The 14,239-nt window shown below is 39.7% G+C and overlaps 1 protein-coding gene across 30 annotated transcripts in view; it reads left to right on the top strand.

The window, feature by feature from the left end:
• Positions 1-14,239, top strand: part of ncor1 (nuclear receptor corepressor 1) — a 73,130-nt gene that overhangs the window by 42,404 nt on the left and 16,487 nt on the right. For 15 of the 30 annotated variants that reach the window (XM_078930408.1, XM_078930410.1, XM_078930407.1 and 12 more), the window contains 10 exons: positions 3,564-3,700; positions 3,800-3,893; positions 7,254-7,701; positions 7,782-7,905; positions 8,520-8,697; positions 9,266-9,433; positions 12,645-12,811; positions 13,075-13,190; positions 13,267-13,351; positions 13,444-13,612. In XM_078930408.1, coding sequence (XP_078786534.1) covers positions 3,564-3,700; positions 3,800-3,893; positions 7,254-7,701; positions 7,782-7,905; positions 8,520-8,697; positions 9,266-9,433; positions 12,645-12,811; positions 13,075-13,190; positions 13,267-13,351; positions 13,444-13,612 — 1,686 coding nt within the window. The remainder of the gene's footprint in view (positions 1-3,563; positions 3,701-3,799; positions 3,894-7,253; positions 7,702-7,781; positions 7,906-8,519; positions 8,698-9,265; positions 9,434-12,644; positions 12,812-13,074; positions 13,191-13,266; positions 13,352-13,443; positions 13,613-14,239) is intronic. The other 15 variants (XM_078930418.1, XM_020709055.3, XM_078930412.1 and 12 more) reach the window with 3 other exon arrangements.

Raw genomic sequence — 14,239 nt, 5'->3', positions numbered from 1 at the left:
CAGACATATTTTGCATTTTCATCATGCTATGCGACATTTAAGTAGATTCTGAATGTCCAAAACTGGTTGCATCAGAAAAAAAAAATTGCTAGAGCATAATAATTTAAGTGCTTTTGCTATACCGAGTTGTCCATATGTAAAGATTTCTGGCTGTAAAATGTTTTGAGCATGTGCAAAAAAAGATTTACAACTTCTAAAATGTTTTACACCCTTACCGCGAAGGGGGGTCTAAGGGCAGGGATGACCAGTTTAGCTTAGTCAGTTTGTTAGTTCAATTAAGTATTTTCCTATTAAATTCTATGTATGTATGATCCTTTTGATTTTATGTTTTACTTTTTCAATTACCGATACGAAGCCCATCGAGTCGACTGTTGTTGCGAATTTGGGCTAGGGTTTTATTTTTCAAGTCTCCATAAAGACACATGCACAAGTTTTCTTTTCTAAAAGTGCATACACACACACACGCACACACACACACACAAACACACATATACAAATGCAAACTCTTGGTTTAGGCTCAGAGTTTTGACATTAATTTGTCAACTAATCAACACCTTTCTTCCTGTCATCAGCAAAGTTGTTGGATTGCCTCCCACTGGCCAATCAGATTGCACAATATTCCCATGATTCAAATTTGATATTTTTTTTTGTTTTATTATGTTTTGAAAACATGAGATTAGTTTTACTGTCGGTCTATGATATCATCAAGCAAAGGACGGCATCTTGATTGCAGAAAGGAACCTTTAAAGTCCCACTCTGATAATCTTTTGATCGATTTTTCAAAGGTCTGTAATGATGATTCTTTTAGCCCAAAGCAAAAAACCTTTGTTATTTTTTTTTAGGACATAGTTTCTGCAGAGTGGCAGCAGTTAATTACAAATTTGTCTGAGTTGTGGGCAGAGAAACACTGCACCCTTTCCCTCCCCGTCACTGAGAACTCAGTGGGGGCTTTTGGTCCGCCTTGTGTAGTTTCTACGTCACAAATAAGCTGCTACGTCTGCTCCTGATTCACAAATACTCAGGAATGCAATAATCAGCTTAATTTTTAGAATATATTTCATCCATCACCAGAAAACTTTCTTCGGAACGGGTCTTTAAAAGGATGTCTGTAACGGTCTAAATGTTAAATCTGAACACTTTCTTCATAATTGGGACAGTTCATTAAAATATGGTTCTCTGCCAGCCCAGAAAATCTGATTTTGAAGATGAATCAACTGATGTCTTATAATTTTGCAAACATATTTAATGTCAAATGAAAGCAGGTTATTGATAAGAATGAAGGTGCTATGAAGCTTGGTTGTTTTAAAGCAAGATTGAAGATGAAGCATTAGGATTTAAATGTCGCTCCTGTTAGTCATTACCTGTTTAGTCATAGGGTAAACCTGATTCAGAAGTCCCGTTTGTGCAACTCATAGAGAAACACTTTACAACTTTTTACCAAAGTTTTAACTGTCATCTGTAGAACATGTGTATGATACTTTTGGGGGCAAATGTGAACTAAGGGCCTCAAAATTAAAACAAACAAACAAATAAAACTTAAATCTTTTTTAAAAAGAGAACTCTTTTGTTTATAATGTGTGCTTTGTTGTCTATATAAATGCAAATCCTAGCTAAAGCTAAAGGACTTTTTGAAGTTGCTGCTTTTTTATTGCTATTTCTGAGTTAGTCCTCAAAACGTCTGGAGACTCTTGTGAGGTTTCAACTTTTCTTGTGTGATTCAGAGCACTTTATCTTTGTCCCACACTAACATGCTACGTGGCTAACCGCTATGTTTAATATGTGATGAAATTAGGGACAACTAAAAGATTTTTGAGACATCTTGGAAATTCTTTTGGGAATTGATACGAGCCTCTGTACCTTTGTATGTTGTAGCGATTTTCAACCAGCTTGCACTGAAAACCATCCGACTCAGATGTTTAAACAAAATATACAAACTTCTTCTTTTCAAACTTAGCAGTGAATAAACCCTTCACCATGGATGCACGCCTAACATCTGCTGTTTTAAGATTATCTTTTGCAGAGCTGCTTTCTATTTTCTACCACTTTTCAGGTCAGATAGGTGCCTCTTCATGTCTCTGACTAACCAGCAGTTAATAAGTTAAAACCTTTCAAGGATATTCCTAGTATATATTTTCAAAACACTAATGGATAAGGTGTTGCCATGGCGATGATGCGCACATCTTAAGCTGAGTTTGAATTGTGTCGAGGCCAGCAGGGATAAAGAGGTTGAGTCGGCGCAAAGATCTTTTTTCCTGCTTCTTTTAGTCGGCTTCCTGTTGCTGGGAGGGAAACCAGACATCGGTTGGTTTCATGTACTTATAGCTGAAATGCTCAAGTCTCTAAGGGTAACGGAAATGTTGCATTTAAAGTATTCAGATATATTCAGTGCCTGGATTTCTTATGAGACAGTATTGTTCTGAAACCCTCACTGCATTGGTGATCAACTTTATTGTACTGGTGCTTTAAGCTTAATTTTTTTCCAGAAAGTAGTGTAAGGAGGAGTTTGTCACATTGGTGAGGGATTTTAAGTCTGTCCCAGTAACTCTGCACTGCAGATTGGCAGTTTAAGTTTAGGCAGCTCCTCTGACGTGACTGTGCTCTGGCTTGAAGTCCCACTCTGATCATCTTTTGATGTTTTGTAAAAGTGTTTAGACAAAATCAGAAAACCTGTCTTTTTCTAGGACATAGTTTCTGCAGAGCAGCAGTAGTTCATTAGATATTCACACAGGACCACTGGCGTGGCTTGCCCACATTTCCCATCTTTTGTTAGCATGCTGTCCTTCTAGCTTAAAGCCCCTTACAACCCCAACCTAACATTAGCAGCGCAACAACAGTGGTTCTAGTTTATGGATCTAGTCGAAAACAAGTGGCTGTATCAGAATGGAGCAGAGCATAGAGCTTGTGGCCCGCCCGGGTTTTTGTCTACTCCTGATTCACAATGGCTTGAACATGGAAATAATCATAAATGTAATCTTAATTTTCTTTCTATATGTCCTCCATCACCAGAAAAATGCAACAATAATTTGTTAAACACCAAAAGCACCACATTTTCATCGGAGGGGTTCTTTAACCTGAAAAAGTTGGTGGTGATGCCATTAAATAATATTTTTCTTTCAAGTCAGCCGTGCCTTTTTTTTAATCTTAAAGACACTTTCATCTGTTTTTTGTTTTATTTTGGACTTTCTAGTTGTAATTTAGCTTTACACTGTTGTTAGAAATTAAAAGTTTAATATGATATTGATAATTAAAAAACCTGTATGTCTACAGCCACTTTTAAAATTGAACTACAATGGGATTTACAGTAAAATGTAACAAGCAAAGGAAAACGACTGAAAGTGTAAGAAAACTTGAGCAGAGACCCTGGTTAAATATCAGGCAATCAGATCCAGAAATAACTTTCCTTCTACTTTTTTACCCATTTTAACTGGGACTTGGAGCATTTACTTAGCCTTTTCTGTATTTTCTGTGTAGATTCAAATGAATCTTTTTCAGCAAATGTTTACATTGTACTTCAAAAAAGCAGATATTTAAAGTCTGTTGTATGTGTCTTTTTCCTGCTCCAGGGCTGGTTGAACATGGCAGAAACTGGATTGCCATAGCCAAAATGGTGGGCACAAAAAGTGAGGCACAGTGCAAAAACTTCTATTTCAACTACAAGAGGCGTCACAACTTGGACAACCTTCTGCAGCAGCATAAACAGGTGGAGCATTTGCAGACTGTGTTCTGTCGAGTTTCATGACTTTATCACTCACCGCGATAACATGAATACAGAATGACTTCTGCTCCTCTTGTTTCCCAGGATTCTCGGAGGGCGCGTGCTGATAGATCTCAAGGGGAAGGCCAAGCCATGGCATCGCCCGATGATGACGAGGACAACGCAGATGAGAGCGAAGGTCAGAAAGATGGCCGTTGGGATACGTGAAGTCTTTGTTTCACTGGCAGTTTCAGACATTCCCAGGCAGTCTGTACAAGATAAATCTCTTTATGTGGGTTACAAGTTCAGGCCAAATGAGGCTGAAAAGGCTTCAGGCTCTTTTCAAGAAAAGTTGAGGACACAGTGGAAGAAGATAGAGAATTTATTGATGAGTAACAGTTGCAGTATGGGGAAAACAAGTCCCCTTTGTCATGTAGGTATTATTGGTGCTAAAAGCCTTGACTCTTGCTCCATGCTGGCAGTTTTTTAGAGATAAGAAGAAATGATCAAATCAGAAAATCATTGGCATTTTGGTTACATCCACTTGTCCTGTTCTAATTGGAAATCCCAAAGCTGTTTAGTTTGAGGGAGAGATGCTCACAAGTCCAAGTCAAATCTGAAGTTTCTTTGTTAATAAATATTTTATGTTTTGTTGAATATAATCCTATATTATTATCATGTATCATATATTAAATATATAATAGATATAATACATTCTATAGATTGAAATCATTAGAACATCATAGAGAACATTATAAAATTATCATTTGAAATGTTCAGGTTTATGTACTTAAAATTATTATATTTATCATTAAATAAAATTTAATATAGAAGTATTATAAAATAGAGGGTTTAAAGAGAACCACACAACTATTTTGATTTAAATGGATAATTTAGGATGAATATGTAAGATTACACTTGATAAGAGGTTATGGGGGCCGGTTTAGCTCATGCTGGTTTGAGGCGCCTTCCATCCATGAAACCTGGGTTAGAATCCGGGCTGCTCCCTATTCTCTTCTCTGCTGCTGTGCCGGTCCCAAACCCGGTTGGATTGAGAGGGTTGCGTCAGGAAGGGCATCCGGCATAAAACATTGCCAAGTTAACCATGCGACTCATCCTCGAGGGAGGGTTGTTTCACTGTGGCGACCCCTGACGGGAGAAGCCGAAAGTAAAAGAAGACACTTGATAAGAAGTTCCTCTGTTATTTTTTCTTCAACAGCCTGTTTAATTGGACCGATGTGTTCATAGCTGTCATGCCAACTGCACCGCAGCGCACAGACAACAGAAACGCTTAATGTGCAAGCGCTTAGAGGTTCTTTTTGAGTGACTGACCTTGGACCACTCGAGAAAAAATAAGTCACATTAGCAGATACATCTACAGTTAGGAGTCAGACGCTGAACGCTCACACCTTTCTGAAGTTTAGGAGGAAAGAAAACTCCAGATCTGGTAGTGGAGTGCAGCGCTCAGTTTAGTTGGAACACACATGTGCAGTGGATGTTCGATTGGTCAGCTGCGTGTTAAGTGACGTACTTCACGGCGAGGCAAACAATTGGCTGACGGCAATATATATATAAAAAAAAAAGTTTTTGTTTGTTGTTTATTTTTGTTTACCCACACTTCCTTTCGCATTCGACATATTGGGCCCCCCTGATCCATATTCACAAATGATCCGTTTTTTCTTTTTTAATATGAACAGTGGAATTATAATGGGGGAGTGTCTTCACTGACATAAACTTAATACAAGTAAGAAGAGAAAAAAAAAAAGTTTTTTGAGATCAGACAGTGATGCCCCAGAGGTAAAGATGACTACAAAAACATCACAAGTCCACAATCTGACGTTTCCCCTCTGTAAGACTAAAGTGCAACTCAAGTCCAGGAGCCTGGCGTGGGAAAAGTTGAGCTTAAACTGTAAATCCCAACGTGTGTTAATGATGGTTCTTTTTTGTACATACACACCATTTATTCATGAGGCTCCAGATGTTGAGCTCAAGTCTCAGTTTCTGTCCTGGCAGGTGATCCATTCTGCTGCCAAAATGGCAGCACATTTATTATTCAAGTGGAAAAATCGAGCCATAATATTTATTCACCAAAAGAGTGTTTCCATTGTCCTCTGTAGCGAAGGCCCATCTCAGTTTGCTTTTACGTGTTAGATGCATCTGCAAAGTGTAGTTTCTGCACTTTCATCACCATGGCAACATCTGCAGGGGCTGAGGAAATACACACCAAGCTGCTCTGTGCTAGGAGTTTCTTTTTCATAGATGAGTAGTTATCAGATATGGAAAAAATGCTTTTACGAACACTGACTCGCTGCCGTTGTACATTTCTGTCTTTGTGTGCAGAAACCATCACAAACACTAAAAGAGCTGTGGATCCTTACTTAGGTGACAATCTGATGCGATTCCCAAATCAAGACCACCAATTTACAGATCTAACCATTCTCACTACCAATGTTCAACATATTATGTTTGAATGGTTAACTCCAGCAGCAAACATCACTGTTGTTTATGTTATTTAGTTTTTCCTACCTTAAAGTTTAGCTGGCTACTGTTCTATTTGTTAGAGGAGAAGACGATGGTAAATGAAGACACAGCAACACCTCAATGAAATAAAAAAATTTAACTACTAGAAAGCACTCACTGTCCAATAATCTGAACTGAAAACAGAGTTTCCAACACACCTGTTTCATAAACTCATTATTTTTTTCATCTTTAGTGGAAATAATAACAAACTTCCACTTTGGTTGAAAAATTTGCAGGTCCGTTCCAGTACGGCTTCTCCACCACGCTAGCAGACAGTCACATGACCAGACGTCACGTAATTGATCTCAAGATTTCTGTAATATTCTCATTTAAATAATAATTATTTAAATATATAAATTGAACTCCAGTGTCAATTTTTAAATCATTTACAAAGAACACACTTGATAGCTTTACTCTGAAATTCTTAACCAAGACGTTACTTTAAAGGTTAGTTAACTTTCAGTCACATTAAAGCTTTCATTTTATTTGGTTTATGTACCTAAAATCCAACATTATTCTGCATATTTGAGAGCTGATTACATTGCCTGAAGTGTATTTTTTTTTTTTTTGCTACACTCTACTACGGTATATTTTTCTTTGGAACAGTTCGTGAACATCAGAGTATTTGGATAGCCGTTACAGCCCTAGACACTCAACAATCAGGAAAGAGAGAAGGATCAGAGACAGCAGCAATCATTTGTGCCTCAACAGAAAACAGTCAAAATAGTCAACAAGATGTAAGAAACTTGTGGGGAAAGGGCATTTACATCATCAGTTCAATGTGAATTTTATATCCTGCCAACATTTAGAAATTTCACCGATGCGAGTTCCTCATAGTCTTCTCGTTAGATTAAGGCTTTGTTGACTTTCAATTGCCTGCAATATTTACTTTTTAACATAAATCAGTACTATATTCCAATGCATTTTTATCTATAAATGCATTTTTGTTATTACGTTTTGTTCTGTTGTTTTTAATAGTTCTCATTCTAGTTTTGTTTCTTTTTTACATGCATTAATTAATCTTGAAATGCTTCTTCAGGTGGTGACAACAGCTCGGACACAGAGAGTGCCCCTTCTCCCTCCCAGGCTGACTCATCAAAAACTGCAGACTCTAAGAGGGAGGAGAGCACCACAGGAGATTCCCAGAGCACCGACAGCGACAGGGCTCAAGCCAGCGATGGAAAAGCTACAGAGCCCCCGTATGGAGAGCTCCGTGTTAAGCAAGAGAAAAGTCCAGAGAGAGAAATGGGATCTCAGGAGGAGAAGACCAGAGCGGCTGCTTTTCCTGGTCCAGTACATCCCAAAACTGAGCCTCAGGATGTGGACATGAAAGCCGGAGAGGTTCAGGTCAAGACGGAGCCTGAGGTCAAGGAAAAGGTAGAAAAAGGAGAACACGGCGAAAGGCAGAGAGACCTCCACTCTGATAATGACTCAAGTGCAACCTGCAGTGCAGATGAGGAGGTGGAGGCAGAGCCGGATAGACAGAGGTAAGCGCTCTGCATGCTTGTGTCCCATTAGCAGAACCCTGAACAAAGGGTTACTAACACATTTATGCCCAACTCTGCAGAATGTACACCATGGAGAAACCAATGCTGCGCAGCCCTCCAGGCACTGTGCTTGTGCCCTCACCCAAACAAGCCCACTTCAGCATGCAGCAGATGCAGCATCGTGCAGCTAACATCCCCCCCATGGTTCGTTTCTGGTGTTGATATCTTCACAAGCCCGGAAAAGGCAGTAGCTTTGTTGTAAAAAGAATAAGACGTCTTGAGGAGTATAAAATGTATTTTCCTGATCTGGATAAGTGGAAAAAAGTAATAATGGAGAGCCTTGTTGACTTTCAGTTCAACACACAGTAAAGAAAGTTGATCATTGGCTTCATCTTCCAGTCCTGGAGACATACCAATGCTGATTAAAGGGAAATTGGTTTATTGGTAATTGATTTTTATGGGCTGCAGGACTTTAAACTACTGTCTTCTGGGAAACCTTTGACAGCTTAATAGCATACTTGCTCAAAATCATAAGGTTTATATGACAGCTTTGGCGTTGAAAGTTGACTGGAAAATATGAAAATTTGACTCTTGGCAGTTCAGGAATTTTGAAATGGAAAACATTTAGGATGACTGTCTATAGCATATAATAAAAATGTTTTATAATAGACTAATAGAGTGAATACTTTAAACAATCTAAATTCAAGGAAAAAGTGTTGATATAAGGGTTTATGTGCCGTATTAACTATGTTTTGTGTGCTAATGCAGATCCGTAACTCATCCAGACTTCTTTATTTGTCTCGTCTTTAACGTTGAAGGTGCCTGGTCCCTATGGCCCCGGTGGAGTTTCCATCACTGGTTTTGCGATGTTTCAACACCAGATCAAAGCCGTGCATGACTCGGCCCACCAGGAGGAGAAGCAGAGGCAGGATCTGGGAGACCTGGAGCGCAGACCTCCTTACAGCACGCGGAGCCCCACTGTAATGGACAGAGATGGTGAGCAAACTAAAGCTTGTTAAGTCTTCTGCTGTTTCTTTTTGAATAATCTCTCTATATGGGCTTGCTTAGTGAGCTTCTTGTCATTACACTTGGTCTATGGTCTTTTATGACAGCCTTTATTTTATGCTTTTGTGCTGTATTTTGCAGAAAAGGAGCAAATATTTTCTCATAGCTGAACAGTAGCTCGGTAAATTGAGTTGTTCGCACTGATCTCATTGAGCGTTGTTCAAAACAGGGTCCGGTTCCGTTTTAGAAGTTTTATGCCGCCAGCTTGTCGCAGCATTGTGCACTCCTGGTTAGTCTCGCACAGTTCATGCACTCAGAGGTGGGGCGTGGAAGTCAGGGTTTGATTTTAGCAAAGCTTTTAGCACTTTTAGTAAAAATTGTGTGAAGAGCAGCTGCCGCTAAGCTGGAAAACATTGACACCAAAATAGCTCACGTTTTAGCAGGTGGTGGTGTCAGCTGTGCAGGTCCATTGGTTTGCCTCAGCTCCATGCTTACTAGCATTGGGCTTTCACTTTAATAGGGGCTATTTTCCCTGTGTCCTTATGCCTGTGTACTGCAGGTAAGCCCCTACCCTACGGGCCTTATGACATGATGCTGGCTCTGGACCAGGAGCGTCTCTCTGGTCAGCCAGGCTCTCCCTACAGACTCCCCCCCAGGGAGCTGAGGAAGTACTCACCTCAGCATGACATGAACATCACCAATGCTTCCTGCTACAGCGTGTCACCAGGTAACGCGTCCATCTTCACCTCCTGCTCCACCCAACACGTCTCCTGCACCCCAGAATAAGTATTACATTTAGAGAAGAGAGGACTCCACAGCAGTGTGGAGTTGTCTTCTAACTGCTTTTGAGCCTTATTTTCTAGAGTAGAAGTTGTGGGGGTTTTTCTGCATAGATTGGCTGTGGTTGCAGTCTTATACTCAGGTGCAATCTTATATGTGAAAAGGCTACAAACTTTTGACGCTAGTTCCTCCCACATATGGTGGGAAATTTAGGTTTATGAACACATTTTTGGGCAAGCGTTGAGCAGCAAATTCGACGCTAGTTGAACGAGAGGAAGTTGACGTGAATTTTTAGTGAATCACGTTTTGTGCACGCAGCATTTTGCCAGGCTTGGCGTTGTACAGACGTGTTGAACTTTTCTGCCAAAAAGTGCCACTTACGGTATACTCCTGTGTGACTTGTATAGGATTTTTGTCTTCTTCATTTTTCACTTTTTGGCTGCTGCAACTTATAGTGTAGGAGAAATGGTACTTAAAAAAGTCAGCTTGAATTTATTTTTGCCTTTGAATTTATTTTTGATGAACACTGTGCTCAGAGATTTGTTTTCTCTGTTGTGAAAATGCTTTTCCTTATAACCAAAGCATTTCCTTCTTAGTGGAAACTTTAATGTGTGTTATGCCTCATTGTGCCCTGGGGTTGTGGGGTCATAGCCTAAAGGTCTTTTGCACAAAACAAAACACGCAAACCCATTTGTAAATAATATGTTGGGTTCAGGATCCCGAATACGAATTTAACAGCATTAATAAGACAGTGAAGCATAAAGGCTGCAGTTCGAAATGACAAACTGGACGAACTATCTGAACCTAGATGCGTTACCTTGCCTGGATATGAAAGAAAAGGAAAAGAGTCAATGCATAAACTGAGCTAACTCTCTGGACTAGCATAAACATGAAAAAACTAGCTTCATTTTACCATTATATCTCGCTTAACACGAGCAAAAAGAACAGGGTTATCCAGACCAGAGTACCAAACAACAAAGCATGACCTGCCACATGACTCGCTAGACGGGTTGCAGTGATGTCACCAGTAACAGCCCACCCACCATGCTGGAGGGCAGTGGTGGAACTAAGTACAAATGAGCATGTAATTGGGGTATATCAATGGCAGTTACGGCCAGTAGATCTTGTAACTTATCAGCAAAAGTTACGATACGTTGAATGAATAAGTCCTTACTGTCTAAAGAAAGGCCAATTTACAGTGGAACCGACCAGTTTGCCAGTGATAATTTAACTTGCCTTGGTGAATTGTCTGCTTCTGTTGTACAAATATGTACACCAGCAGCTTTTTAAATGCATTAAACTAGTGCATCTTTGGTTAAAGTTTACACATTCTCTGGTCATGGCGACCATAAACACCACAGGTATTGACCATTTTTGCACCTGAAATTCAAAAGAATTATCTCAGTGTACAGCGTGTTGTTGTGTTGCTGGCATTTGTGATAGTTCCCTTGCCCTTCTGGCATGGCGGACAGGAAGTTCTGTGACATCATTTGCAACCCGTCTATGGCACTCTGTTGATGTTGGGGTTGCGGGATGCTGGAGCTGGAAGCTAAAGGCATATAAGCTGTAATGCTGACAGCTGAACCCCCCTCAAGAAACCCAAACTTTAAAAACAAATTCACTGGAAGTCACACAAAACATAGCGAGGCTTCGCAAAAAAATGACGACACACTCAACAGAGGAGAATTATTGGTTGTAACAGCTGGGCCAATAAATGAGATTCAAGTGCAAAGTTTATATTGAGGTTTAGTTTGGTAACTGGAGCTGTCTGAGCAACGCTGCCGTTTGGGTGAGTGGGTCCCGGTGCAGAACACTGACTCTGAATAGCTCTCTATTGAAAAATACTTCCTTTTCATAACCTTTACAAAAAAGCTGAAATGACTGAGATGTAACAATAGTTGTGGTTTACCCAGAAGTTTCAGGATATTTAGGTGTTTTGCTGTACTTGTTGTGGACGTTTGACAATTTTTGTTGGTTGAAATATAAAGATGTTTTTTTAACTTTGATGCTTTTTGCTATTATTTGTTATTGTTTATCTCTTTAACTCCTTCTGCCTAGTTCTTTCTGTGGAATATTAGATTGTCCTTGCAGAAGTGATGACAATCTCCATTAGTCATAACTCTATTTAGTCATAATTGTTTGTTTTTTTAGAAACTTCTTGGGATTAGTATACGTTTAAAGTTGTGTTGTTTTGGTGTTTTATGATTCTCATTAAATAAACTGTGAAGATGATGAGTAGAATGATTTCAAACGGCTAAAAAAATGTATGATGGAGCAACAAAAATATCCTCCAAAGTCTAGTAGATTTTCTGAACCTTGGATCAGTGCTTCATTTAGCAGAGTGTTCTTGAATTGGTAAACTCTAAAGTCAGTAAACACCCTCTTCAAGCTCTTCAAACAGTGCAGCCTGAGTCATAAGCAGCTCAAAGATGGAGGACTTCTTCCAGACTCAACGGAAGGAACAGCTTTGCAGAATTTCCAATTTTCTACATTTCTGTTGGAAAAATAATGTTTTGAAGGTTTAAATTTCAAAGTACTCAACAGTTCATTGCTTTTTATCTAGTGAAATGTGTTCTCAATTCTAAATGAATGTTAAGGCCTGACGTGCAGCCTAGCTGCAACAGGAATTCAGGAATTTATAAATATGGCAGAATAGAGTTGCTTGTATTCCTCTTAGCTCCTTTTAAGAGCTGTTGGGAGGATATTAGGAGGACATGGAAATTCTATGGCGTTCCATGTCCTGGATAGAAACTTTTCAGGCCAGTTTCTGTTTAGGTTTGTAGAGGGTAGAGCATTATGTACCCGAGTCTCAGAGAGGCCTGAGTCGGTGGATGTCGATGTGTTACGATCCTTTCACCCCAATCAGTTTTCCAAGGGGACATTAAAGCAAATGACTGGCATAGGTTAAAAATGACCAGGAAAAGTGGAAGTTATTAACAGTGAACTTTTAACGGGGACTTTATTATTCATGGGGATTTTAGAATTATGGTACACAAAATATTTCTTCAAGATATTTTTACAGTGAAAATCAAGTTTAATTTAGTTGCAAGATGAAAGCCTTTAGGAAACGTGTTTCTGTCTTATATTATTTTTTGTCTTGGGAGATATTTAATTTCTCGGTTAGTCAGGGGTTCTTTTTTCTTTCTTTATACCACCAGTTCTCCATCCTGCTCCAAATCAGCTGGCCCAGAATATGAACGAAGGCGTCCGCGTGTCGTTTCCCAGGCACAGTCTGCCTCCAAACATTCCCTCTCCTCCTCCCCTCATTCCAACCACCAAGCCCACAGATAAACCTTCCTTCATCCAAGGAGGCTCCATCTCCCAGGTAAGACATACTTTCTTCTATGGGGTCACACTAGCCTCACACTTGTCTTACTATTCCATTCTAATAAAATTCAGTAACAATAACAGGCAATACGATCCATGAATGCAGCGAGGTGGGAATTCTTGAATAGACATGGTTTTGTTAGTGGGATTTAGACTCAGTGAAACTCCATAAAAGATTATTAACATTACTTGAAAGCATGTTATTGTTGTCATGAATATCATAACCTGAACTTGAGTGCATTGCATCCATCCATGGTCCAGGGCACTCCTGGAACGTATCTCCCATCCCATGCTGTCTATGGTCCTGAGGGGACTAAGAGCTCTGTGGGCTCCATCTCTCTAGGTCTGCCTCGACAGCTAGATCCCCACAAGCCTGGTAGGAGCACAACTGTACTCTTTGTAGTTTCAGTGTTCAGTCAGTCAACCACAAATGATTTTCTGAAACTGCGCTGGAAATGCAGTTTCATCTCTGCAGGACAGCAGAGGCAGCTCTGCTAAAGGCAATGAGGGCCTCGCTTTCAGAGGATCAATCACTAAGGTAGTGGACCAATTAGCTCCTTGTTTCTCCAAACTGTCGTCCTCTTACTCTGTTCTGAATGTAGATTCTGTTCCTCTCCCTTTTTAAAATAGGGCACTCCAGCCCTTCCTCAGTCCAATGTGGCTGCTGACCTCCTGAAGGGGACACTCACAAAGCTCACTCCAGAGGACCTGAGCAGCCCAGACAAGACCAGGGGGGAGCAGATGGCTAAAGGTCATGTGATCTATGAAGGCAAGAGTGGTCACATCCTCTCTTACGATGGTAAGAACTTACATGCTTGTTAAAAAAATCTGGGTTGACTGACTGGCAGTAATCATTTATTCATCTTCGAATCCATTTGTCCCCTTTCGGGGTCACGGGGTTACTGGAGCCTATCCTGGCCACTTGCGGGCGAAGGCTGGGGACACCCAGGACAGGTCGTCAGTCTGTCGCAGGGCTGCCAGTAATCAGATATTTGCAAATTCACTTCGTAGATGCGATCATCATAAAATACCCATCGTGTTTCAGTCATTTTTCTGATTTATTTCAGCAAACGACACAGATAATTTTAGTTTTAGCTTTTTTAAATTTTGGATCAGATCTTAATTTGTACTTTGTAAGGAAGATAGGGGGTTGTCTTGAATACCCAACACTGCCCAAGGTCTCCTGTGTTTTGCTTGTGCAGATATAAAACTACAAAATATATCAATTGAAGATGGAAAGATGTTGGGAAGTATCAGCTTTTTGGGTAGAAATCTTTAATCTGATCTTATTATTAGATATAGGGTTGGCATTTAAGGAAATTTAGTGCATCAATTGTATGGAAAAATAACTAATAATGATTTGATAATTAATAAAAAATAAATGATCATAATAGTTAAAAATATATTAATAATAAATGATAATTCT

The sequence above is a fragment of the Oryzias latipes genome, chromosome 14 (assembly GCF_053564925.1).
Source record: "Oryzias latipes strain Hd-rR chromosome 14, Olatipes_Hd-rR_3.1".
Taxonomy (NCBI): Eukaryota; Metazoa; Chordata; class Actinopteri; order Beloniformes; family Adrianichthyidae; genus Oryzias; species Oryzias latipes.
This window is presented reverse-complemented; position numbering and strand designations above follow the sequence as displayed.